Below are 27,621 nucleotides of genomic sequence, written 5' to 3' on the forward strand. Positions count from 1 at the left end.
TTCTCATTGTTCAGGAACCGTTTGAGTCTCTCGCCCAGCGGTGTTGAGGAGTTACGGTAATGTGACGTGTACCTGGAAACACCTGGGTAGAGCTCATTATTCTGTGTTCAGCACCTGATGAATGGTTGTTGTTACCATCGTCCATCAAAGCTCGTCTTCTGTTTTCAAAACCATTGAAATCTGTCTCCAACACTAGCAGAGTTATAGTCATTGAAAAATGGGCCCGTTGTTGGGCTCATAATAAAAAACAATAGTGTAACCCGTCCAGCCGTCCATTTTCTGCTCCTTATCCAGGACCGGCCCACATAAAACATTTGAGGAGCAGCATTCAAAGCAGAAATCTCCAGATGTCTCCCAGGGAGGGGTCACTCAGGTGTTCCCAAATCTGCAAAGAAGCCTCCTCCCAAACCCAAAACACTTTGTTTAGGAACCATTCAAGAGGAATCAGGTTCAGATAAACCACCTCCACTGGGTGGGTTCAATGTGCAGGGCTCGGAGCTCTGAGCCCTCCTGAGTGACCTGACTCTGGTCGTCTAACCACAGCTCGTGGTCATGGAGCAGCAGAAGGCAGCAAAAACGATCCAAAGCATGAAACTGACAAACATAAAAACATATCCAGAAAGGGAAAACCTTAAAGAAACAAAAGAAGGAAGAGTTTCTATCTAAATGCATTTTGATTAATCCTCAATTTTCCTGTTCTGAAAAACCTGAAATTAGGCACGTTCACTTTCTCCTATGCTTTCCTTTGTCAATTGTCGCCTTAAAAATCTCAGAGTAAGAACAGAAGGAAGCAACGTGTTACAAAGAATCCAAGAAATGAAGCTAATCTAATAAGAATAAACAAAAAACCCCAAAATATCCAAATGTGCCACAAACAGAGCATCCAAAGAAAGAAAGCATCAATAAAGCAAAGGAAGGAACAACTACATGTCACCTTGGCAGCCATGTTTTAACCATCCAGCTGTTTTTTGTCAGGTCACATGGATTATGTTTGTCGTAAAGAAGCCAGCGTGGATATTTTTCCTGATTTTTGTCACCAGTTGAAGGAATCTTTAAACCAAAATCGCGGAGCTAATGTGCAAAACAAAAGCTTTTGTTTGATGTTTCTAACCTGGTATTTCTGAGATTAAAAGAAAGATGAATCTGTGCTGACCTGGAGGTTCTCTGCCTCCACAGCTTTCAGGTGTGTAATTTAGTCATTCCTCACTGTCTCGCCTTAGCAGATAACAGCTCAGTGTCATCTGCAGCCGGATGAATATTAATCGGCTGTTTCATTACCACATGTTATTAAACTGGAGCTTGACCCACAGCTGTTGTGAGGTGGAGGTTTCTTTTCCTTCCTGTTACTCAGACGATAGCGTTGAATTTGCTGCGACACCCCAAAAAAGTCAAATCAAACGTTGCTTTCTTTCTCTGAAACCAACTCCTCATAACACCTGCGGCCCGAGCACGAGCTCTCTAAAGGTTATTCTGGAGATGGAGATGAATGCCGCATGGTATATATATTTTTAAATATAGAGGCCGGCTTTTGAGAGATAACAGGAATCATTAAAAGCATATGACATTTGCTGGTGTGTGTGCGTTCGACCTTATGCAAAGCAGCTCTAATTGATGCGGCGAGGACGATGCCGGACAGCAGTGAGTGGACGGACCTTCAGCTGTCAGCGTGCCGGTTTTAATTATCTCTGCCGTTGATGTCTGCAAGTCTCTGCACCTCAAGCTGAATGTAAACCGGTGTGTCTGTAAGACCTAAATAAGAAGCATGTCACTTCAAAAATCAGAAAAAATCAGTTTTTGCTCATTTCAGACTGCCAAGGTAGCCAGTGACTCAAAAAGAGGAAAACCAACCCACAGTGTCGTGTTAATTTAGGCTACTTGGATACATATCTTTAATATATCCAACAAAAAACGAAGCAGAGGATTGGTGTCTTACAGTGTTTCACAAACAGACCCTGCAGGCTCTGGATGTCAGGGCATAACAGCACAGCTTTAAATCTGATGTGTTCAATTCAAAGAATGCTTCAGTTTTATTACATTCAGCATAACTGAGCTGTCTTTGTGACTAAGCCTAACCAAAGACTACATTTAAACAAGTTCAAACATCTTTTGCTGTTGGAGTTTGCAAGTACAATCAAAGCGGTCACCCAGAAACACCCTCAACCTCTGGGTGACCGCTTTTGATCGAAGGCGATGGCACCGGTGGAGGCAACCTGTCTCCAAACTATCGTGGTCGGTTGGAGCGCCGTCACTCTCAGGTTGGTGAAGGTTTGCAGATTACCAACATGTTGCAGTAAATCTGAGTCAGAGTGTCGATATTTGCAACTCATCTGTGACTAACTCAGCTGGTTGTATTCTGGTTATATTCCTTATAAATGGAAGGTTGCAGAGCAGCTTTACCGTTTTGCAATTTCTCTGTATGTAGACGGCAACAAATTTGCAGTTGTTGCCATTTTATCCCCGTCAGCACAATCAGATTCAATGAGATGATGATTGCATGCATTTGCAAAATAAGAGTAGACTGGCTCCAATGGGGCACTTTGAAAATGGCAACTTACTGTGGTTGCAGATCTGCTATCCATCTCTGAAGCAACCATTGCTTGCTGAGGCCTCCAGCTCCTGTTCTCCCTGACCTGACTGCAGAATAAACAATCAGAAAGTTATTTTTGAATAACAGGTCTTGGCACGTGTACTAGAGGAGGGTTCTTGAGCAAAGAAAGGCAGCTGGAGCCGTGTTTTACTTATTTATGTTCACATTTAATTGCCCAATAATCTTTTCATATTGAATTCTTCAGATTGTGTGGTTTTGAAAGATTCGCCATGCTGTCACTTCTGGTCACAAACAGCACCTTTTCTCCAGCGTCAGTTAAAGACGGTAGAGCATTACAGCGAGAAAGCCATCGATTGTAGAACTGAAAAGCCTGAACTGTGCTCAGTTCTTGTGACTGTGGGACGGCTCAGCTCACTTTAATAACAGATGGTCCGCTGGACCTGCTAAAGCAGGTTATAAAGGGAGCCCTGAATCACCTGTTATGACAGTTTGACCAGCTCCTATGGCTGCCACAAACATCCTCAGACACCCTGCTACGCAAAACTGACTACTCGACTGCTAACCCTGACCCCACGCGCTCCATCCTCTCCATCCTGCAGGGCTCCACCCACGTCTGCAGGTCACTGCCCTCTGTGCTGTCCTGCTGCTAGGACAAACAGGAGGGCAGCCACCTCCGTATATGAGGCTACTCACCCTCTGAACTGCAGTCTGCTCCGCCCACCTGTTCCTCTGTCACCCCCAAACCTCCTGCTCCACCACAGCTGCTTCAGTCAGCGATGCTCAAAGAGATTTCCATGACAGGCTCGCTTTAGGACACCTGTGAAACCTGAGGACAGGCTGGCCCTCTCTCTCTGAATCGGCTCTCAGTTGTGATGCTGTTTTTTTCCCAGGTGTCTGTGGGGCTGCTTCACGGTCGGGCCTCTCACATCATCTGGCCACCAAACCGCTGGCAGCGAATCACACCATCGCTCCCTGCGAACCGAGGACCGCTGGACACCGAAGAGGAAGAGGACTGACAAACGCCCACATTGCATGGCTTTTATATAAACCGTGTTCACTGTACTCTCAGGTTGTGTTTTGTTCATTTCACTGCAGTCTATTTTTTAAAAATGTTTCTTTGTTGAAGGCTGAAAAGACGACAAACTGAAGCCCTGTCCATGAACTTCACATTTTACATGAAAAATTAAAGATTTTGTCTGTAAATCACCAAGAGTTCTTTACTTTGTTCGGAGAAAAGTTTGTGGTATTTTATCAACTAAGCAAATAATCACTGGCAAAGTGATGGGTAATTAAACTCATTTGTAATTTCCACCCTATCCTGGCGTTAAATGTTTGAATCTGCTCATTTCCAGCTGCATATTTTTATTTCTTTATGATTTTTTAAAATGTTTTCTCGTGTATCCTTAAAGCTTCTGATCATGTTATTTCCCCCTCTCTGTGACCACACTCTTATGTCTTTATTCACATCTTTAGCCTGCGAAGGCTTCGAGCTTGTGGGAAATTATTCTGAATCCTTAAACCAGAAGTATGAATTTGAAAAGTTTGAGGCTTTGGTGTTCGTCTCAGTGAACAGCTTCAATATTTAAGCAAAACCCCAGTTTTTACCTTATATGTCATCTATACTTCAACAGGGAGCCCCAGCAACCCATGAGACAACCAACCGTAGCATAGGTCTGCTCTCTGCTGGGGACTCCTGTGCCCAGAATGACGCCCACACCAATCAGCCAGTATATCTCCCACTCTGCTTCCCCATCACTCGTGATTCAGTGTCTCTTTAGCTCCAGAAATAATTCTGTAAAGCACCTCTTCGATTGTTCGGAGGTTCTTTCTTTTTGCCTCCGTAAACAAACAGCAGATCTGTAAGAATCATTCAGAGGTGGAAACAAGCACACAGCTCTCTGTGTTTGTCCCCCATTAACTTCAAAGTTCCATTGTCCACTTTAAATTTTTATTATTTTCCAGCGTAGGAGGCGGATGTGTGTTGCTACAGAATTCAACTACAGTTTTAAAGGTTTTAGTTTCATTTCTGTGTTTGAGAACTGAGAAGTCAAATTAAAGACGTGTTTCAGATCATCAAAGTAATTTGAATATTAGACAAAGATAACCAAAGTAAATAAAAAATCGAGTTTCATTTATTAGGGGGAAAAGAAGCTTTCCAAACCCACCTGGCCCTTCTTGTTAAATCGTGAATTAACTCTCATTAACCACATTTCATTGAGCTTCCAAAAAGACCTGATCAGTGTCACACCTGCTGGATCATAAATCACTTAAACAGAAGCTGTCTGATAAAGTGAAGCAGGCTGAAAGATCTCAAACAGCAGCACATCATCATCACGCCGCAATCTAAAGAAACAAAGTCAGTGACATCATCAGTCTGAGCCACCCTCTGTGAACCACAGTGAAAGCCGTTATCCACACATGGAGGAAACCCGGAACGGTGCTGAACCTTCACAGGAACACGTCGACTCATCCAGGAGGTCACAGAAGAACCCAGAACAGCATCTACAGACCTGCAGGCCTCACAAGGCTCAGTTAAGGTCAGAGGTCATGATTCAACAATAAGAAAGACGGGGCAAAAATGGCGTCCATGAGAGAGTTTAAGGAGCAAACCACTGCTGACCAAGGCTCGTCTCACTGCCAGAAAACATCTGGATGATCCCAGAGAGGTTTGAGTCCTGTCACATCAAACTAACAGTGTTTCATAAATCACAGCAGCAGCAGACACGGTGGTGGTGGTGGTGTGATGGTCTGGGTTGCTCTGCTGTGACTGAGGGAACCATGAATATACCAGAAAACCCTGAAGGAGGATGTCTGCACCTGAAGTTCAAGAGCAAAAGATGATTATGTTGGTAAAAAAAGCTCATAGATCAGAGGCTGTGGCCGTTGCACAAACTGCCTGCTGACGGCGAGCTAACGTCTCTGCTGCAGTAGAACACTCTATTTTCCATACATCTATATTCCACGACCAGAATCACTCATGTCCTCAGGTCCTGGTGGTATTCCTCTTTAAGGATGTTGTCACACCAGAGCTTCCCTCATCTGACCTCCAAAGTGCTCCTGATGATAACTGAGCGAATTCAATTATTTTGCAGTGCGATGGGAGCGAGCTGTGTCTGGGTCATTATCTAAAAATCTGTTTTCACTTTGCTTTTGTTTGTGTCGCTGCTGCTGTCGGCTGTAAGCAGAGGGCTGCTGACAGTTCACAGACGCTCCCCCCTTTATTAATTGCTCTTGGAGGAGAAATGAGCCTTTAGCCTTCCACATCAAGCGGGGTATGTGAAGTCTTAATTAGAAGAAAAAAGCACATGTGACAAAACATGTGCAGCCAGCTGACTTCTGCAGCAGCTGAAACGCTCCGTCTTTAAAGATGTGCGTCGCTGATTTGCATAAATCAGACCGAGGGAACACTTGTGGTGCATTCAGCCAAACTGAGCTCCCAGATGTAGCTGCTGATTGTGCGACGCTTGCAGCTGTGTCACAGTGTAAGGGGACCCCGGAAGGATAAGTTGGGCTAAATGCAGATGTACTCGACCCTCCCGCTGAGGCTCACGTGTGCATGATTAATTCACCTAAATGTTCTGTGCATTTCTGCATCAGCTCCATCTGATGATTTAGTTGATTATATATTTGATGTTCACGAAAGACGGCTGCAGACGGCATCTCTGACTGACTGATATCCTCTCTGGGTAGTAAAGCCCGTGTTTGCACATTTCCCGGTACTTTGCATCCTGCATTTACCTTATTTACAGAGAGCTGAAAAGACTCATCAGTCTGTCTCTGTGTGTGTGTGCTCGCCTCTAAGCCTCTGTGCTGTTTCCGTGCCAACAAACACCATTGGGTGCAGCTGCTAGGATACCGGTGTCGCCGTGGTGAGATATGGCCTTGTTTAGACATTCGGGATTACCGCACTAACAGAAGGGATGCCACATGCCAGCCAGTCCTTCCTCTGTGAGTTAACAGATGCACCGAATCCTTCTGCAAACGTGTTCTTTATACAGTTTTCTGAATTTGCAGGTTTTCCAGTGTGCAGTCTCAAATCTGCTGCAGGTGCCAAACACATTAACGAGCTCGCATCCTCAAGACTGCTCAGAAAAACTCAGACTAGCCATGAATACAGAACAATGATCTTCATTTAAGTCTTCAGGTGACGTTTCGCCTGATACCTCTACATCTAAGAGTTTGGCCTTTGCATGAGACCTGTAATGGTGTCTCGTACAAAGACTGGTTCTCCCAGTAACACACGGCATTTGTAGATTTCATCCTTTATATAGAGGCAGAACAAAAGAAGACGCAGGAGAAAAATAAGCAAAATCACAGGACTTTCTGTGAAAATATGTTTAATTTCTCCTACTGTCCACACAAATATTCACAGATTTACAGAGGTAACCTCGGACAGAACTGCTGAACTTTTGGTCTGAACACAGCGTTAACGTTTACAAGGTGACACAACCAAACTCTGGGGTTAGGATGTGCAGGATGTTTGAGACACTCGTCCGCTCGAATGGCGGACTTCTGTACTCAATTTTCGAGAGCATAGGTGAGTTTACAGTGCATGAAGTGCACTACAGGTCTTCATGCCTCTGTACTCTTCACAGTCAGAAAGCTGCACATGGTGCCTTTTCCTCTCTACTCCCTCAGCGAAGTGGAATGGAAAGGACTCAAAACCCATTTGCATCAGGACCGACGGAGATGGCAAACATCAGCATGTGTTGTGTTCACGTGTCTGGATTCTATACACGTCAAATGTCTTGTCTTAACTGTTGAAGAATTCGGTATTTGATGTGTGGAAAGAGGCTTGACAAGCTGTAAAAGTTTGCAAGTTAAAGCACCGTGACTTTCAAGTACTATGTCAAGTCAGGTGCACAAGCTGTAGACTCACTGCAAATGCAGCATTCATTTATGCACAGCTGGTCCCAGGTCTCAGTCAGGTTGAGGTCTGGACTCTGCACCGTTGCAGCAGCTCGATTCTTTTCTTCTTCGGTCGTTCTGTTGCAGATCTGCTGCTGTGCTTGGATCTTTGTCCTGTTGATGGTCTGAGCTTTAGCTGTGGTCCACTCAGATCATCATCCCTCCTGTGTTTGGTTTTTGGTAAAACGTGGTGTTGTGCAGTATGGACCAACATCTGCACCTAGTTTTGGTCTTCAAAGAGTTTATTAAGAGATGAAGCTTCATTTTCCAAAGCCAGAGTGTTGAGATCAGTTTATTTTTGTGAGCATTAGATTGTAAATTCAAAACAATAAGCAGCTGCAAACCACTTTGCAACCCACCCATCTCACCCACACCACTAAATATAAATGACTACAGATGGAAATCTTTTATCTGCAGTGACGAAATTATTCCTACCACACACACATATCAGTGAAAAACTTCATCTACAGTTTATTTTCCTTCTATTTATGGTCAAAAAGCAGGCGGGTCAAATTAAAAAACCAAATGTTCCCATAAGTTTGTCTCTTTGTATCTGTTCTGTGTCAAATTTTCAGTAAAGTGTTTTTTATGCGAGAAATGATCCAAAAAGAAGTGTAGCAGATACAGATGATAGAGTCAAAGTGTCAGTCTGACATTTATCCTCAGGACTTTCACATCATTGTGTTTGTGTAATTGGAGAGGCTGTCTTTTCTCCGTTTCCCTTAAATCTGTATTAAACTGACAGCCTCGCTGATTTCTGGCTGATCGGGAGTCCAATCCTCTGGGGGAGAAATTTCTCGTATTTTGTAGTTTTATAAAATCCAACAGTTTTTCCTGTTCCTGGTTTTTGTGGCTCCCTAATGAATTAATGGTGCAGCTGTATATAAATACCCCATGGCTCATTTGACTGTTGACTCGGCTCTTACTCCTCTCTCACCGGTGTGAAATGCTGTTATGCTAATCGTAACAGCACACAGGCTCATTCCTGCACTTTGGGCCTTAAAGTCACCTCCCGAACGGCAGCAGGGGTGAGCAGCAGCAACAACTCGTCGTTTGTTGAATTCTGAGTCAGCCTGATGATGTTAAAGGCTCAGGCAGGGGGCACAAAATCCCAGCTCGGCTCTGACGCATGTTGAAAATGTTCTGCAGCAAACGCCTGTAAGATCTGGTTGATGTTTAAAATCTGTCGGTGGTTCAAATTACAAAGAAGCGCTTTGCTGAAATGGCCCCATTTCACCTGTCTGCTGTCACCTCGTTTTAGGAGATGTGCAACACACAGTGTGAGCATTTCAGGATTTTCTATAAACTAACCAGGTTCAAACAATTTCATCTTCATTGCCCCCCCACAGCCACAACATTAAAAACACCAGCGGGTGAAGTGAAATCGCTGGTTATCTCTTCAGAATGACATCTGTTAAGGTGTTAAGGTAAGGTGTGCAATTTTATTCATAAAGTGCTGAATTACAACAACTGACACCTCAGGGTGATTTTTGCTGCACGTAAAGACCCTCCAGGAAACCCAACAATCAGGCAAGCACTTGGCAACAGTGGGAAGGAAGAAATTCCTTTTAACAGGAAGAAGTCTGTTGCAGCCAGAGATGGGCAGTAACGCGTTACTGTAATCTGATTACTTTTTTCAAGTAACGAGTAATGTAAGGGATTACTATTGCAAAAACAGTAATTAGATTACCGTTACTTTCCCGTAGGAACGCTGCGTTACTGCGTTACTAAAACCGTGATTTTTTGCGAGAACGTCTCATGACAGTGACGTAAGCGAGTGCGACGTTCGTGACAACAGCTGTGTGCAGATCAACAATGGATAATATATCGAGTGCGGGAGAGAGTATGAGCGTGCAGCGTTTAAAGCGTGGAAGTACTGACCTTACTTTGAGTTTGATTCCATAAAAAGTGACAAAAACATTAGTGTCCGCTGTGCGTGGGAAGAAAACTTCTTTTTACAGCGAAAAAACCCCTAAACTTCCAAGCAAGCGCCGAGTGCGTGAAACTCACAGAGAAACTCGCGGATTCTTCCACTGACCGCTGCGGCACACCTGCACCAGGGTAAACCTCCGCCTACCCCAGTCCTGCTTTACAGGTGAAAATAGAGCAACAGGACCGCTAGTCTTTGATTTTATTTATTTTCTGCTGTGTTTTACTTGCATCTATTTGAAAGACTGAGTGTAAACACAAAAACATATTTTATTTTATGTGCTGGAATGTGCAGAAAATAGGTTTAAATGTTAAACAAATTTCTTCCAGTCAGAGAATGTTGCATATAATTAAGTTTTTGCTTGATGCATAAAGTTAAAAGATTTAACGTTTTAAAAAGAGACTTTTTCATTTGATTACATTTTGTATGATGAATTATGCAGAAAAAGTAGAATTGGGCTGAAAGATCTATCGCTTTATCACCTATTCAGGTTGTAAATTGTGTTTTTAAAAAGTAACTAAGTAATGAATTACTTTTGAAAATAAGTAATCAGTAAAGTAATGGGATTACTTTTGGGGGGAAGTAATCAGTAATTAGTAACTGATTACTTTTTTCAAGTAACTTGACCAACACTGGTTGCAGCATAACTGAGGGAGGAGTCAGGGTCACCTGATCCAGCCCTAACTATATGCTTTATCGAAGAGGAAAGTTTGAAGCCTAAAGTAGAGATAGTGTCTGCCTCCTGAATCCAAACTGGGGTCCTGAAAGCCGAAGAAACTTGGATCCACATTTAAGTCAGCAAGGAGAGAGTAAATTCCTTTATTGAGATAATATGGTATTATATTTTTATACATTTTAAATTCTGGATTTAACAGGAAGCCAATACAGGAGAAATCTGCTCTCTCTTTCTAGTCCCTGTCAGGACTCTTGCTGCAGCATTTTGGATCAGCTGAAGACTTTTCAGGCAGTTTTAGGACTTCCTGATAATCATGAATTACAGTAGTCCTCGACATCACAGATGTTGGATCTTAGTGATACTGCTCAGATGAGGTCTGCACACTGATTTTGATCAGACACACATTTTGTCTGACTTTAGAAGAAGGAAATTTGAAGTCATCCAGGTCTTTGTCTTTAAGACATTCCTGTAGTTTAACTAGTGGATTTGTGTCGCCTGACCTTACGGATAAATACAGCTAGGCATCATCTGCATAGACATGAAAATGCCGTGTTTTCTAATAATATTGCCTAAGGGATGCATGTATAATGCAAAAAATATTGGTTCCGACACAGAACCTTGAGGAAATCCATGAATAACTTTAGCGTGTGTAGAAAACACCTCATTTACATGCAGGAACTGAAGTCATATCATACAGATATGATACAAACAAGCACAGGGAATTTCCTTTAATACCAACAGTGTGTTCTCATCTTTGTATTAAAACGCTGTGATCAGCAGAATCACTGCAACATTCAGTTTTTCTGTCTGTCATAAAAGTTCCTTCAGCTGATTTATGATGATTCTTTCAACTATTTTTTAATAAAGAAACATTAGAAATCATCCTGTAATTAGCTGCGACAGCTGGATCATGTAAAGGATTTTAAAGTAATGGTTTCATTTCTGCGACTTTGAGAGCCTGTGCTGTGTTAATACACATCTGAATCTTGAACATCATTAATTCACCTGTTAGTGTTTGTGTTCACCTGGAATAAATAAAACCCAACAAAGATTTCTTGGCTGAGACAAAAGTAAGAGAGTCGAGAAAAATGAAAAAATCAAAGTCTGATTTTCTGTCGATAAATGTAGCTGGATGTTGCTGTCGTATTTTTATCTTTGATGTTTTTGCCAGTTTTGCTGTGTTACAATTTGGCATTTTGCAGTAATTTCCGGGACATTTAATATCAGTATTTATTGATTGTTGTTTGTCTCTGGGGTTGGAAAATACAAAAATCAACACTAATAAGATCCCTGTTGCTGCAGATGATCATCAGATATTGATATATGTTCATTTACTGCATTCCTCCTGAAGGTTATAGAGTTTGATGCTGATTTCAGAATTGAGACAAATATCAAACAAATATATTCTTATTTTGAAAATCCAGATAGTTTCTGTAAAATAAGAAATATTTTTCTTGTCTTCAGGTCAGTTTTTGTAATATTAGCTACAGCTAAACTCGTGGAACCACATGTGTCTCTGAAAGCATCTCAGAGGGGTCATTTATTTTGAAACAAGTGTTCTATGCTGTTATTTTCAGTGATGCAGAACAGAAAGCTTCTTCTCTTTGAACCATGCTGTGGTACATATGTTGGAAACATAAGCATTGTCTGAAGATACAACTAAGAACCTTTTTTTTAGCAGTAAAACACATTTGTTACAACTTCTTTCACTGAACCTGTGAGAAATACCAAAGACAAGTCACAAGTTCAAAGCAACAACAGGATTCCCAAAGAACTGCTGGAGGTGGTCAGGAGAGAGTCTACATCCACCGGTGAAGCACGGTGGGCTGTTGTTCAGCCGGTGCTGTTGGAGATCTTTGTGAAAACTGATTGTGATGGAGAAAAGTACCATCCACCATGCAGTGACAGCTGGAAAGTGTCTCCGTCACCATTTTTAAGCACTGAGATCAAACCTGTGTGTTACAGAACACCAGAGTCCATCCAGTGAAAGGTGGTTTGATCTCGAATAAAGGCCTTAAAGGTCTTTAAATGTAACTTTATTTATACATCACTACAGACAGAGGTAGCCACGTGTAAATAAACCCAATCTGAGTTATTAATATTCATGTTGTCCTGGCAGCCTTTCAGTCACAGATGGCTTTACCCGAGTGTGTTAGTGGACCAGCAGCTCTTTGCTTTGACTCATTAGCTCGGTGTCGGGGTGAGGCCAAACACTCGGCATGGGGTTAAACACCCGGATTAGATTTACCGAGCAACGGGAGCTTCTGGAGACCTTTTCATGTTCCACCAGCTCACACCAGGATGCTTTTTAGAAGTCATTACCTTCGTAATGATAACAGTAATTGCTTAGCACTTATAGAATGCTTTAAAACAAAAGCACCTTAACAAACCATCAGACACACTAAAGAGAACATTTCCACCGTTTGCTAATTAAAGCCTGTTTTTTGGGCTGACTGCACTGATTTAAAACACTCTTAAATTACCAGACCCTTCCAACGAGATGGAAGCAATCACTTATCACAAGTTTTCAGTGCTTTAATTTTTAATTATCTAAGTTTTCAAACCACATTTTGAAAAAGCCACATCTAATTTATTTCCTTACGCACAACGCTGTCCTCTGGTCGGGGGTCTAATGCTTTGTACCCGTTCTCACAAAACCAGTGGAAACACCTGAGCCTTAAGTTTCACTGCTGCAGGAGAAGCAGAAGCTGGTTCAGCCTGAAGATCTGATGGATTTCAGCCCGTTCATGGATGATTACACCGATTCACAGCAGCTTCCTCTTTCTCCCACACACCTTTCTTTTCCACAGGTGTATAAAGACAGATGTAAATGCCAGACGCAGCAAGATCCACAGAAACCTTTGAAAGATGACAGGCGGGGGTGGATTTAAACTTCAGAGTTGGAACTGTCTGACACTGAACATGTACCTACTGTATTTTGTTTCTTTGTGGGATTGGTGTCATTTTGGATGCTGACACGCTCCAACGTTTTTTGAAAGTACCAAAGGCCTCCGAGGTGCCATCCCTAACCCTACAGTAGCCCAGTACTTTGGAGAAAGGAGATGGAATGATGATTTGAATTGTTCCCCGATTGACGAGAACAATTTACTACAAACAGACATGATGCTGTGATTGGTTAACGTTAGTGGTTGTCACTGATGATGACTTACACCTCAGAGGATGAACCCAGGCCGCGGTCGGGGGTGAAGAGACATCAAGGTGTTCATCAGCCTAACATCGTTTCTCCCGTGTGTCCTGATTAGTGTGACGACTTTTGGAGCATTTTTGTTAACATTTGTTACAGTTTTCAGCGAATCATAGCCGGTCACTTCTTGTGACGAATATGCCACCGCAGGAGCAAAACGAAATTCAGCCATAATCTCAAAGTGTCTGTTTAAATCTGTAGATTGTAAAGCGATAGAAAGCAGGTGACCCTGAATCCTCCCTTAGTTACGCTGCGATACGTGTAGGCTGCTGGAGGACTCCCATGATGCACTGGGTGTTTCTTCCTCACTCACTTTACACACCACCCTGCATTTAATCTTAGTTATTCGTCTCTGAGGAAGTGCTTGCTCAGAGGTGTTTGTGTGACTGTTGGAGGTTTCTCTCAGGTCTGGCTTTAGGAGCGCAGACCTGTTACTTGAAGGACCATTTCAACTTTACGCTGCCCAAGTTTCCTCATATTTATGGTAAAGGTATTTTAATCAGTGTGGCCTTTGTCTTTGCAGTAGTCGGGATGTGTTCACAGGAAACACGCAGACAGACGTGTAATAATTTACTCAGAGCTCGTGTGAAAAGAGAAAAAAGATGTGAGTCAGAGCAGCTGATGAAGAGTAAAAGAGGCTGAGCTGGTTTATATTTGAAAGGAAAAACTCAAACGACTCATTTTATTTATGAATGCAAACTTCATTTCACCTGAAATGAGAAAAGAGTATTTTATTATTATTTCATTAGAGCGCCTTCCTGGTCTTTGTCAAATGAATAATAGAAACTGTTAAAATACTGCTGAATGTTACTTTCGCTGCTTTATTTAACAGCCAGTTCTGACTTTATGCAAACACTGATTCAACTATTAGGCTACGTCAGAACATATCGCATCAAATTATAATGCATGTGCAACTTTTATGACACGACAGACTTTTGTTTGAAGATGGGTTTAAACTGGACCTCCTTACATTTTAATTGAACGCCTCCACCTTACAATATAAAGCAGCCTGAGCTGACTGCTGTTGTGAACATGTTATATAAATAAAATAGAATTGAATTTGATCGTGTTAAATTAAAACTAAAAACTAAATCAAATGCATTTAGTTCCTTCTGAACTGCTGATTCAGTCCATCCAGTGGTGAGTAAGCTTCATATGGTCATTAAGGGAAAAATAAATGAGACATTTCCTCTGAAACAAAAGGAGCAGACCTGTGAGGCAGGCTCTATGAAAGTCAAAAACATTGGCCAATTTCAAATTAAGATGATTTCCTGTTAGACATGATCTTCTGAAGGATGTTCTGATAAGTCCCGCAGCTACGACCGAGTCCACGGTTTCTGAGCAGACCAGGTGAAGAGCGCGACGAGGAGCGTGCTCATCATCTCTCCCCAACAGGAGACCGTCAGCGTGACGGAGCTTTGCAGAAACATCCTGAAGTGACTCCACTGATCACGTTTCCTCGGTCTGTTATCAGAGGAGCTGTTTGCTTTGACTCAGGTCAGCATTGGGGTGACACCAAACTCTCTGCATGGATTAGATTTAGTGAGCAAAGGTAGCTGACCTTTGACCTTTGCATGTTCTGCAAATCCAAGCAATCACGTTCATATTAACAGCATTCACAAATTAAAGTTTGGCTGACGCTGTAAATTTAAATCACCAAAACATCCAGTTTTGCTCAGTGAGCAGAAGCTGCATGAGAGTTCACCAAGTTTGGAGTTGTTTAGTTCTTAATGAACATCTTTTATAATTGGATCTCCTCCAGGAAGTTTAGCAGCGATGGGCAAGAGATGATTTAAAAAGTTAATTTTAATCTCAAAGTACTTTCTTCTTTTATTCCAGGCTGCCTCGGCTGCTTTGTCTACTTCAGTTAATGCCTTCTCATTTTCCCATAATGCTTTCTGCCAGAATGACTGTAATTAAACCACTTTTTCAAAGAAGTGGCAATATATTATTCTTGATTGATGAAAAAATAACAAGAAAGTACAAAAGTCTGTGAGAAGTGTGGAAAATGTCCATGAGCTCTTGTTATGCTGCTGATGGTGCTCTCAGACCTGATCCTGCTACCCCGCTGAAACCTGACCACGTCCCTGTCGAGTGGTGGGAACAAGTGTTCACCCGCTTTCTGATTTATTGTCTGTTTGTTTCCAAACAAATGTAAATATTAGACAAAGATAACACAAGTGAGCACAAAATGCAGTTTCTAATGAAGGTGTTTGTTATTAAGGGCAAAAAACATCCAAACCTTGTAAATCAAATCCATGTAGCTGTGGATTTATTTAGAAACTGCATTTTGTGTTTGTTCGATGATCCAAAACATTTAAGTGTGACAAACATAGAAAAAATAAGAAATGAGGAAGAGGGCAACACTTTTCTCACCACTGTATATTCCATCAGTTATTTTCTCCTGCTTATCCAGAGCTGGGACACAGTGGGGTATTCCAGGTTTTTTCCAAGGAGCATTTTTTTAACTAGTTCCTTCTAAAAGATGTTGAGATGCTTCCTGGCCTGATGAGATATTGAATCCCTGCAGCGTGCTCAGGATCTAGTCTGGAATCTAGCGCCCATTAGGTATCCTGATCATCCTGACCAAGTGCACCGACCAACCCACTAAACCACATGTCCAGGATGGTGAACACATCTAAAGTCTGGAGCATAGATTGACCCATAAACTTACAGCTTTGCCACCACTTGGAGGTGAGTTGGATGAGATGGTGGAGAAGGCTTCCAGACACAGATCTGTAGTGAGAGTGAAGCATGAGGGTCTTTGTGGTCTTCATTTTAAGGAGAATCTGGAAAAAGACTTTCAGCTAGCCTCAAAAAAGTCTTGCAGGATGAGGAAGACGACTTTGAGGAGTTCCTGAACCTGACCGTCACGTTCTCAGGCTGAAGTGGTTGATGTCTGATCTCCTGCAGTTACTCTGGGTAGATAAGAAGCTGTGATAAGAGTTTCACTGATCAGTAGCTTTGCTGCCCAAAACTTATCAGACAATACTGCAACTACTTCTTCTTTCAGCTGCTTCCTTTCCATCTCACCCTCACCCAACTGAAAATAATTATATATTTTATATAAAATATAGATATATATCTCTGATTTATCAAATCTGAAAATGGTTTAAAACTGCTTTCTGGTGTCTCACAGCCTGATTATTCAAAGTCAAAAGTCTTGTTTGATCAGTTTACCTGGTGCAGCTCTTTTCTCTCCGACATTTCCAACCACAGCATCCAATCACACTTGAGTTTCAAAAGCAACTCTACATGTTCCTCACTGTCCAAAAGGACTTAAAGTCTTTGGTTTGAGGTTACAGCAGATGGAGACGTCCATACAGACGCTCTTTCACAGGGAAGTTTGTGTCTGCTCCGAGTCACTGCAGCAGAATGAAAACTGAGTGTATGAGAGAGACGGTGTCTCTGAGCTCCCAGTCATGCCGCCCATGCAGACACAGAGCGATCACTGAGATAACAAATGATGAACTGAAAAATTTGAAAGCTGTGTTGAAAAATAAAATATTTTAGATAAGCGCTGAAGGTTTTTTTCTTTCTTTATCCTCAGCTGTGACAGAAATAAGAGTTCATTATCTCCACATGTTACTGTCTGGTTGGATAAAATTGTCCCTTTTTGACATTAAAGCCTCTAGCTTTAACATTAAAGTGCCATTATTCCAATTCATGTTGAATAAGGGTTCAAGGAGCCATATCTGTGCCACACTCCCGTCAATAAATCTTCTTTTTGCATTCTTCATGAGCTCTAATACAATATTGCGGGAGATAATCTTCATAATGTGGCTCATATGTATGTCTGACTCATATTTGGTCCCTGATATTTAAACGTGGTGCGGTCCTCGCCCTCGGGCTTTCTTCTCACCATGAAAGAGTCCTGAAAGCATCCAAACCATCTGGCAGTAAAAACCGTCTTCCAGGCCCGGTTACCCTCATTTATCTGTGCGCTGCGTGACCTCATCTGACATTAGATGTTGCTTTGACCTCTTCTCAGCACAGAATGCAACCTCCACCATCCTTTTTCATGACTAGCTAACGGCACATGCAAAAGAAGGACGCCACACTTGTTAACCATAAAAACACAGGCTAAGGAAAGCTAAGCTAATGATGACATGCTTTAGGCCAAAAAGAAGTTTGATTACCTTTCTTCTTACTTGATCTTCTGGTCTCAGTCACTAGTTTCACGTCTGAATACAACATAAAGTTATTTTTGTAAATTATGGTCGGATCGCATTCAGAGAGGAGGATGTAACAGAGAAAGCTTTAGCTCGTTCCCACTTTATGAGCCTGCAGTGTCCTGAGGTGGATGTATGTCCATCGTCTCCATCCTCGTTTGTCAAATTTGGTTTCATTAAACCAAGTTGCATCAAATGAAGGAATTAAAGCTCCAAAACTATTGATTTATTGGTGAATCTGCCTTCCTATCCTCACCACAAGCTGTGAGCAGTGACAGAATGAGGCCAAAGATGGACGTGAGCTTCTGCTGAAGACTCGCGGCTAGTTTAGACTTATGAGGTGAATCTTTGTAGAGCCCAGCTCTTTACAGACTTCACCGTAACCCGAGTGGCTGATATCGCTGCCAACATGTCTGCTTGTGCTGGAGCATCATGTGTTAATCACCATGTGGTTGTGTCCCAGGGTTTTATAAGAAGTGCCAGCCACGAGCACCGACTCTTTGCTGCGGTCGTTTTATTTTTCAAAGGCTGACATTTTTGTCCCTCAAATTTTTCACTTCTTTTGCACATCTCCTCACATCTGTTCCGATAGTTTCTGGAATCTCCATCCATGAGGCAATGGTTATTATCCTCTGACTGATACATTGAAAAGGAGGAATTATGGCACCAAACACACCAAGGACCGTAACTGTGGGCTGCTTCGATGTTACATGTGCTTACATTTCAGAGGTGCATGTCAGGTTACAGAGTGGGTTTTCAGAAGACTCTGTGGTCACAGCGTGTACACAGAGTAAATGCCCTGTTAGAGGAAGGGTATAGAGAGTAGAGACATAATCGACCACACTGAGAGGAGCAAGCTGGGGTGGCTCCTGGACACCTTCTGGGTTATGTGTTTCAGGGATGTCCAACCGGGTGGATACCAGAGCAGACCCAGGACAGACTCTCAGCTTGAAAACAGCTGGATGGTTGAATTTATTGTGGTCATTGCAGTGGAAAAGAATTCAGCTGTAGCCACAAATTAGACACTGAGGACAAACCTAAAGTCATGGTTCTTGGGCTCAGGAGTCATGGTTTACTTTATACTCGAGGTTTCAGTGATGCACGCAGGTCTTTAGCTTTTATCAGAGCTGTATTTACACTTCAGCCAGGTGAGAGGTGAGAACTTCTTTTAGTATAAAGTTCACGAGTTTGTAACAAAAGTCTGTTTCATTTTACAGATGTGCAAATAACAGTGATTTTTACACCTCAGTGATTGATAACAACTGGAAATATTACGTTTCTGCCTCTCGACAAATGCACTCACAGGCAGACTGAGCTCTGGATTTTTTAGTTTCTAGCAGGCTCTTGGTGGACTGTTAGTGCGATACACAAACGTATGAAATAAGGTCTTATTATGTCTCCTTTCATTCTCACTGGATGGTAAATAATGCCTGTTCTGGTTTTGTATGAAAACTAGGACATGTTCCTTATTTTAGGCCAAGTTTAAAAAGCTGTGTGTGCATCCACTAAACTGTCTTTGTTTCCTTTTGTTTAAGAGATTTAAACTTTTTTTTTAGCTCCGTTTTTCCCCCTTGGAGACAAAAGGAACAGAGTGAGAAGGAAAATCCTCTTTTCCTCCAGTCAAACAGGTGTAGCTGTTGAAGAGATCGTTTGAAGCCCTTTTACATAATCAGCAAAATAGATTTGTCACACCTACTGCTCAAGACTGAACACATGCTGAATGCATCTATTACAGTCAATAAGTGCTCAGACTAGCTTAGCATAAAGATGGGAAAGGACTGCTGTGAGTGGAGACGAGGTGAGCAGAGTGGAAAAAAATACTCGATAGCATCGTGAATCTTTCTCAGTTGGCTGCTTGCATTAAGATGGCTATATTTTGTATTACGAGTTGTCTGAAGTGTTGTTTCCCCATGCAGATGAGGCAGGATTTGCATAAAAACATGCACACATTTGAATAGTTTCAAAATTCTGCTTTTGAATTTTTATCCAGAACAAGTGAATTTTTAGGAATCAGACATTTAATAATTCAGATACATTAACAAAACTCTCTGCATAAAATGAACATCAATAGTTGGAACAGACCCAAATACACACACACCTCCACTAATATTTGGTTAAACTTTAAAGTTGCACCTCAACCAGATGCTTTTGGTACCCATCAACAAGCTTCTGGCTTCTTCTTGGCAGAAATGGTAAAGTTCATGGTTTTAATGCTAAGCTGCTTTATCCAAAACCAGTTCTGATGTGTGTTTGGGATCTTTGTCCTGTTGGAACACTTGATTGTGTCCACGTTTCAATTTTCCAGCTGCTGATTTGAGGTGTAATTGAAGATTTTGTCAGAACCACAGCCCAGAGCCTGATGCTACCACCACCATGCTTCACAGCTGCTACAGTGTTCTCAGGTTTGAAAGCCTCGCCTTTGCTCCTCCACTCAGCTCCATCTTTGTCTCGTCTGACCATCAAACTTTTGTCCAGAAGGCGTTTGGCTCGTCCACGTGGGCAGCTGTACCAGCAGATTCCTGTCCATGGCAGGCTTGATCCTTGTCTAGAAATGGGTCTGGATTGGCCTTCCCAAAGCATGGAACTCAACCCTGCTGAAAATGTATGGACTGTGCTTAAAAGCCACATCTGTGCCAGGAAACCAACCAAAATAAATTGACTCTACCAACTGTGCCGTCAGCAGCAAACACAGATTTGATGTTCCTCACTGAGAGGGGACACGCTTGCTTTTAGCAGAGGATGATGGTCCGCCAGCGTCCAGTATAAGATAAAGAAGGATTATTTTTCTCTTTGAATCATGCAAAGCTGCTCTCCATTGCTTTGAATAACTTTTGTTTTACTTTTCTTACTTTAGTATGAACACAAATAAAGAATCGCCTCCTACACACACAAAGCCTACACACACTTGCACAGATACGGTGAACGTACTGTGAGCACCAGCCAACGCACACATTCAAAAATATAGTAACAAAGAATTATTGTTACACACACACACAAGCATTACTGATTAATCTGCCAGTTAAATTCTGTAACGGTCTTTTGCATGTGATGTTTGTTGCATTTGATGTTTGTTAAGCTGTATGTCTGGATTTTGTTCCTTTGCGCCCTCTGGTGGTGAACTGTGTAGGGTACAGCTTTGCTGTTTGGGTCTCCACCCAGCCACTTTTTCCTTTTTGCTAGCGCACATGGTGTCTGCATGCTGCAGCTCACGGTTAGCTCCACACATGGAGAAAATATCGTTTAAAGAGTGGAAATAATTGAGAAAGAAGATGGAGGATAAGGCAATAAGGCCATAAAGGACTATTTAGCACCTCCTGGATGTCAGCTCACGAGGTTTGTGTGTCTAAATGTTTTATTTTCTGTAATTAAGGATTTTTGATTGATTGATACTGCGTACAAGAGCGCATTTTTATGTGATGTTTTTGTTTTATTGTTTTGTCCGTGAGCAGTTCTCACGGGTTGCCAAGACCAGAATAAACCCTGTTCCATAACTACATCGTGCGTACGTCCATCCTTGAGGGTGCTACAGTGAGAACTCCGCTCTGCACGGGTAGATGAAAGGACGCAGCCCCGCAGGAAAGTCAGGTGCCCCGAAAATAAGTGTTGCCTCAGTTAAAGGACTCAATATAATTAACCACAAGAAAGAGAGAAATAAAAACGAAAAGGACTGTAAAAATAATTAAGATAAGTTTCCTTTTATAAATGAACAAAGGACTGGAATATTTCATTTTTCTTTCTTTCTCATTGTTTACATTTCTGCTGTTTAAGTGACTGATATTCATACAGTGATAGATTAATGTTGTGATGAGTAACCTGTGCATTGTGCGTATGGTGGGTTTCAGCAGCTTCTGTAAGAAACAGTATTACTGGCTTGGACAAGATATGTAATGGTGACTTATATGTAAAGTGACTTAAGTATACACGTTAAGTGATGTTTAAAGAGTAACAGTAATTACTGTGCTTTAAAGTTGTAACAGTAAATGTAGATTGATATCCATTTGCTCCTCAACTACCAAATCAAATTTAAGCTGCTGCACCATTACATTAAGGCTAAGTAAGATACACACAAAAAAACCAAAACCCTCCAACAATGGCAGAGTTTGAGGCTAATCCAGAAGTCAGTGAAAAGGGTGATGTGGAACAACTTTCTGCAGATGAGCAACTACAAGCAGTTGAAGGCACAGCTGATGATGTTTCTACTACCTCACAAAAAGCACGACAGAGCCAACGAGTCCGTACGTTGACGGAAAAGGGCAAAGAACTGTACGGTGAGCACATAAAGAAGGCTGCACATCGTTTCAGTGTGCGCTATGAGAAGTGGAAGGTTGTCATTAAGGATGCCAAAGGAGCTATAGATGGTCTATGCTCAAAGGATCTGCTACAAGAACATGTTACCAAGGTTTTGAGTGCTTCTAAGGATGTGAATGCTGCCTATGATGACTTCAGACGTATTGAATCTCCAGATAGTGACACAAGACGAAGGATGGATACGTGTGAAGCCATAACAAAGACAATTATCGAATCTGTAAGGAAGTGTCCAAGTCCAAGTAGTGCGGTGGTTCAAAGAGATGAAGAACTTTGGAAGGACAGTGAGTCTTCATCTAAATCCGTAGCCTCAGATGTGGAAAGTCAAAGGGATGAAAAATGGAAGGAAACTGAGTCTATGCCTAAGTTAGAAGCCTCAGACAGGTTGAGTGTTAAGTCACACCACACTAAGCTCTCTTCTCATTCAAGGGTTTCCTCTAGACACTCCAGCAGGCTCTCAGCTAAAAGACAAGACGCAGCTGCTGAAGTTGCAGCAAATGAGGCTGCTCTCCAAGTTCTGCTTGCGCAAGAAATCCATATGAAGGAAATTGAAAGGCAAGAAGCAGAAATAGCACAAAGACAAAAGGCTCTAGAGGCTAAGCGCAGAGAAGTAGAGCGACTTGAGACTGTAAAAAAGCTGAATGCAGCAAAGGCTCGACAGCGGGTGTATGAACAAAGTGAATGTTCAGATGAAGAAATATACAACCTACTTCACCATAGATCTGATAAGAAAAATGAAGTCAAGTCTGAAAACAATGACCAGCATATGAAACGGTGTTCCTCGCCACAAAATGTGACACCGCAACGTGAGGTGAGCACAGAAGATCTGGTCAAAGCATTTGCAGTGTCTCTTAATGCAAGTCGTCTTCCGGTACCAGAGCCAACAATATTCAGTGGCGATCCTATCAGATATAATGATTGGAAAATTTCCTTTCAGACTCTGATCGACAGGAAAAATATACCAGTTGAAGAGAAGACTTATTACCTGAGGAAATATGTAAGTGGCCCTGCAAGGAAAGCAATAGAAGGCTACTTCCCGCTTGGCACAGAGTCTGCATACTATGCAGCATGGACAGTTCTCGAAGAGAGGTATGGCAATCCCTTCCTCGTAGCAAAGGCCTTCAGAGACAAACTTGACGCATGGCCTAAGATAAGCTCTAAAGGCAGTATGGAACTTCAAGCATTTGCTGACTTCCTTTGCTGCTGTAAGACAGCCATGTCGCAAATGAAGGGGCTTGAAGTGCTCAATGACTGCAATGAAAACCAAAAAATGCTTGCAAAACTTCCAGATTGGCTGACTTCAAGGTGGAACAGAAAGGTTACAGAAGTGCAAGAAGAGACTCACACCTTTCCAAGCTTCAGCCAATTTGTAGATTTCATCTCACGGGAAGCCAAAATTGCCTGTAATCCCATAACATCTCTCTATGCTCTGAAGCCAAGTGAAACTGAAGGGGCAAAAACAACAAGGAACAGAGGCAATGGAGCAAAGGTGCTAGCAACTCGCTCAAATGAAAGGACTGTTAGTGCTAGTTGTGTGTACTGTGAAAGGTCGGGTCACAGTCTACTTAAGTGTAGAAGGTTCATAAATGAGAGCATTGTTGAGAGACTAAAGTTTGTTCAAGACAAGAAGTTATGTTTTGGCTGTCTGAACTCTGGTCATCGCTCCAAGGATTGTGAAAGTAGAGAAACCTGTGACACATGTAATAAAAGACATCCGACATGTCTTCATGACAATCGCAATAAGGAAGACAGAACAAGGAGACATCAAACCAAGAATAGTGACAGGACAAGACAAACGAACTCAGACGTCTCACAAGACAACAGTGTCACACCAACAACAAGTGAAGCAACTTCTAACAGAGTCACGCAGAATGTTGACGACACTCACACATCTTCCATTATTCCAGTATGGGTGTCAACCAAAGGTGAGCCAGAGCATGAAATTCTTGTGTACGCGCTCCTTGATACACAGAGCGATACAACCTTTATTCTTGAAGAAACGGCACAAGCTCTGCATGTCAAAGGTGAATCGACTCAGCTAAAGCTCACTACCATGTCTTCAAGAAACACAGTTGTGGCTTGTCGCAAGCTCTCAGGTCTACAAGTCAGAGGGTTCTACTCAAATAAGACCATTTCCCTACCAGTAACATATTCCAGAGACTTTATTCCCGCAAACCGAGATCACATTCCATCGCCTACAACAGCTAAGGCTTGGCCTCATCTTGAATGCATTGCAAGTGAGATCGCTCCACTACAAAGCTGTGATGTTGGTCTGCTGATTGGGTACAACTGCCCCCAAGCACTTGTTCCTCGTGAGGTTGTGTCTGGAAGGGAAAATCAGCCGTTCGCCCAAAAAACTGATCTGGGATGGAGTATTGTGGGTTATGGCAATCCATGTCTTGATTATGGAGATGCCTTCGGAATAAGTCACCAAGTCATTGTGAAGGAAGTGGTGCCTGACATTCAGCCTTCTTCAAACTTCACCAACAAGGTTCACTATGTCTACAGAACTCAAATAAAGGAAATTATCTCTCCCACAGAGGTCATACCCACTGGTGAAATTAAGGTGGGAGAGTTATCAACCAGTGACCCGGAGGTTAAGAAGGTTCAAGTCCACAAGATACAAGTGGAGGAACAAAGGTCCTTGTTAGATCGCCTACACAAGTTTTCCGACTGGTCGAGAATGGTTAAGGCAGTTGCTAGACTCAAGCGGTATGTGAAAGAAGCAAAGGATCACAAGAGTAGATCACACGACATCAGTAGCCTACAAGAGAGAAAGGAAGCAGAGTTAACGATCATAAAGATGGTTCAAGAAACCGCCTTTGCTCAGCAAATAAAAACCTTGCAACACCATGATGTGATGCAGATGAAAGACAAGGTTAACGAGTTACACAAGTTATGTCCATTTCTTGATGACCAAGGCATTCTTCGGGTAGGCGGACGCTTAACACATGCAGCTTTGCACCCCAATGTCAAGCATCCTGCGATCCTGCCAAGAGACAGTCACGTGTCGGCATTACTGGTCAAACATTATCACGAGAAGACATACCATCAAGGACGAGGGATCACCATGAATGAACTTCGAGCTAACGGATTCTGGATTCTTGGATGCAGCAAGATTGTGTCATCTTACATCTATAAATGTGTAAAATGCAGAAGGTTCAGAAGGCGCACAGAGCAGCAGAAGATGGCAGACCTCCCAGAGGATCGGATGGAGACCACACCGCCATTCACCTACTGTGGGATGGACTGCTTTGGTCCTTTTTATGTCAAAGAAGGCCGCAAGGAGCTAAAGCGTTATGGCTTGCTAATCACTTGCATGTGCTCCAGGGCAGTGCATCTTGAAATGCTTGATGATCTCTCTACAGATTCCCTCATCAACTCCTTACGTGCATTCATGGCCATAAGAGGTACAGTTCGCCAGATAAGATGCGATCAAGGCACGAATTTTGTCGGCACTAGAAATGAGTTTATTGGAGCATTTAAGGAAATGGATCAAGCCAAGCTAGGGAAACTGGACTGCGAGTTTCTCATGAACACCCCAGCGTCTAGTCACATGGGTGGTGTCTGGGAAAGACAAATTCGCACCATAAGAAGTGTTCTCATGTCCATTCTGGAACAATCAGCCAAACAACTCGACAGCTCCTCTCTGAGGACATTCCTGTATGAAGTCATGGCAGTGATTAATAGCAGACCATTGACTACTGACCAACTATGTGATCCATCAAACCCAGAACCTTTAACACCGAATCACATACTAACCATGAAGTCCACAATCATCTCTCCACCTCCAGGAAGGTTTGTGAAAGAAGATCTTTATCTCCGTAAGAGGTGGCGTCGTGTTCAACTACTTGCCAACACTTTCTGGACAAGGTGGAAAAAGGAGTATTTGTTAAATCTTCAAGGCAGACAGAAGTGGACCAAGGAGCACAGAAATGCTAAGATCAATGATGTTGTCCTCCTGAAGGATAAGATAACTCCACGCAACCAGTGGAAGTTGGCAAGGATCATTGAAGTGTATCCTGGAAAGGATGGAAAAGTGAGGAAGGTGAAATTGCTGCTGAGTGATCCAACCCTGGATAGAGCAGGAAAACGTACCTCCAAACCTGTGCACCTGGAAAGACCCATTCAGAAGACAGTCATTCTGATGGAAGCGGAAGAAGATTCTCAACCGCACTCTGCTTAAAGGATAATTCATGATAGTTCATTCAAAAGCCGTTCATTAGTTCCTAGGCAATACTTTATTCTTTAAATCACGAGTGATTGGTGGGAGTGTAACGGTCTTTTGCATGTGATGTTTGTTGCATTTGATGTTTGTTAAGCTGTATGTCTGGATTTTGTTCCTTTGCGCCCTCTGGTGGTGAACTGTGTAGGGTACAGCTTTGCTGTTTGGGTCTCCACCCAGCCACTTTTTCCTTTTTGCTAGCGCACATGGTGTCTGCATGCTGCAGCTCACGGTTAGCTCCACACATGGAGAAAATATCGTTTAAAGAGTGGAAATAATTGAGAAAGAAGATGGAGGATAAGGCAATAAGGCCATAAAGGACTATTTAGCACCTCCTGGATGTCAGCTCACGAGGTTTGTGTGTCTAAATGTTTTATTTTCTGTAATTAAGGATTTTTGATTGATTGATACTGCGTACAAGAGCGCATTTTTATGTGATGTTTTTGTTTTATTGTTTTGTCCGTGAGCAGTTCTCACGGGTTGCCAAGACCAGAATAAACCCTGTTCCATAACTACATCGTGCGTACGTCCATCCTTGAGGGTGCTACAAATTCATTTATCAGTTGTAAATGGGCTGTATTTGTATAGCGCTTTACTAGTTCCTATGAACCCCAAAGCGCTTTACACAACCAGCCATCACACACTGGTGATGGCGAGCTGCATTGTAGCCACAGCCACCCTGGGGCGCACTGACAGAGGCGAGGCTGCCGGACACTGGTGCCACCGGGCCCTCTGACCACCACCAGTAGGCAACGAGTGAAGTGTCTTGCCCAAGGACAACTGTCCAAGCCAGGGCTCGAACCGGCAACCTTCCAATTACAAGGTGAACACCCAACTCTTGAGCCACGATCGCAGTCTGTGCAGTTTGTACGTTTCCAGGAGCTCCACAGGACGTGAATCCCACACAAGGATTCGGTGAGTCGTAGCATTAAAAACAGCAACACAGAGCCGGTTGCATATGAATTCTCCCGGGGTTTTCATACAGAGACTGCGCTGTTTGTTCCTGGGACTCGGACCCTCCGTGGGGCCCGGCCCTCCCAACGATTACCTATTCATGAAGTGTGATTACTCAGAGGCGTCATGACAGCAGAGCTTCTGCTTAAAGATGCAGATCAGCGGCTCCTGAACTCGCCCGTCCTCTGGGACTCATCCTCCGTCTTCATTATGGATTCTGATATCTACCATCATCTGACATATGACACACACACAGAGGAAACCAGGGAGTGTGTCCAGCCCCTGAGGCCCTCAGCGAAGCTCTCCAGAGGAGGAAGAGGAGGGATGAGCAAGAGGAGCGGAGCTGCAGGTCGTGGAGTTCAGGCGACAGTCGTGAGGTTTGTGAGAAGATGAGAATTGGCTCTTATTGTCACACCCCAAAACACAAACTGCACGCAGAGCCGAGGCCAGAAAATTAATTTGTATTGAGCGGCTGCAGCAGGATGAAATTCATCTCATCCTGCTGCTCTTAGAGCTCCGACACGTCTCGCTTTGTGTCCTCCTGCTCTCATGTTTTACCCGTATTAATATACATAATGAGTCTGAAGTTGTCTTTATTGGCCGCTGAGAGTCAGAGACCTTAAACAGAAGCTCTTAACGGGTGAATTCATAAGAGCTAATTTATGAAGCTGAAATTACAGTTTAATGAGACTGTTCCT

General features: G+C 42.7%; 2 protein-coding genes across 8 annotated transcripts in view; both read left to right on the top strand.

The window, feature by feature from the left end:
• The window catches only part of immp2l (inner mitochondrial membrane peptidase subunit 2), a 211,776-nt gene that overhangs the window by 177,040 nt on the left and 7,115 nt on the right, over positions 1 to 27,621 (top strand). For 2 of the 5 annotated variants that reach the window (XM_025909183.1, XM_025909184.1), the window contains one exon: positions 3,439 to 3,754. The exons of 2 other annotated variants lie outside the window; for them this stretch is intronic. In XM_025909183.1, the coding sequence (XP_025764968.1) occupies positions 3,439 to 3,695 (257 nt within the window). In that variant the 3' untranslated portion in view covers positions 3,696 to 3,754. Of the gene's footprint in view, positions 1 to 3,438; positions 3,755 to 27,621 lie in introns of those variants that run through there. One more of the 5 variants, XM_005449168.4, reaches the window with a different exon arrangement.
• On the top strand, positions 20,492 to 26,539 carry LOC109202785 (uncharacterized). Of its 3 annotated transcripts, none has more exons than XR_002062709.2 (2): positions 20,492 to 26,323; positions 26,440 to 26,537. XR_002062709.2 is itself a non-coding variant. In XM_019360929.2 (2 exons), the coding sequence occupies exons 1-2, from the start codon at positions 20,994 to 20,996 to the stop codon at positions 25,928 to 25,930; spliced, it is 4,368 nt and encodes a 1,455-aa protein (XP_019216474.1). In that variant the 5' UTR covers positions 20,492 to 20,993; the 3' UTR covers positions 25,931 to 26,539. The 3 variants fall into 3 exon arrangements, 2 of the variants coding, with proteins under 2 accessions (XP_019216474.1, XP_019216473.1); XM_019360929.2 differs by having other exon boundaries at positions 20,492 to 21,024; positions 21,594 to 26,539; XM_019360928.2 differs by having other exon boundaries at positions 20,492 to 20,772; positions 20,889 to 26,539.

The sequence above is a fragment of the Oreochromis niloticus genome, linkage group LG7 (genome assembly GCF_001858045.2).
Source record: "Oreochromis niloticus isolate F11D_XX linkage group LG7, O_niloticus_UMD_NMBU, whole genome shotgun sequence".
Taxonomy (NCBI): domain Eukaryota; kingdom Metazoa; phylum Chordata; class Actinopteri; order Cichliformes; family Cichlidae; genus Oreochromis; species Oreochromis niloticus.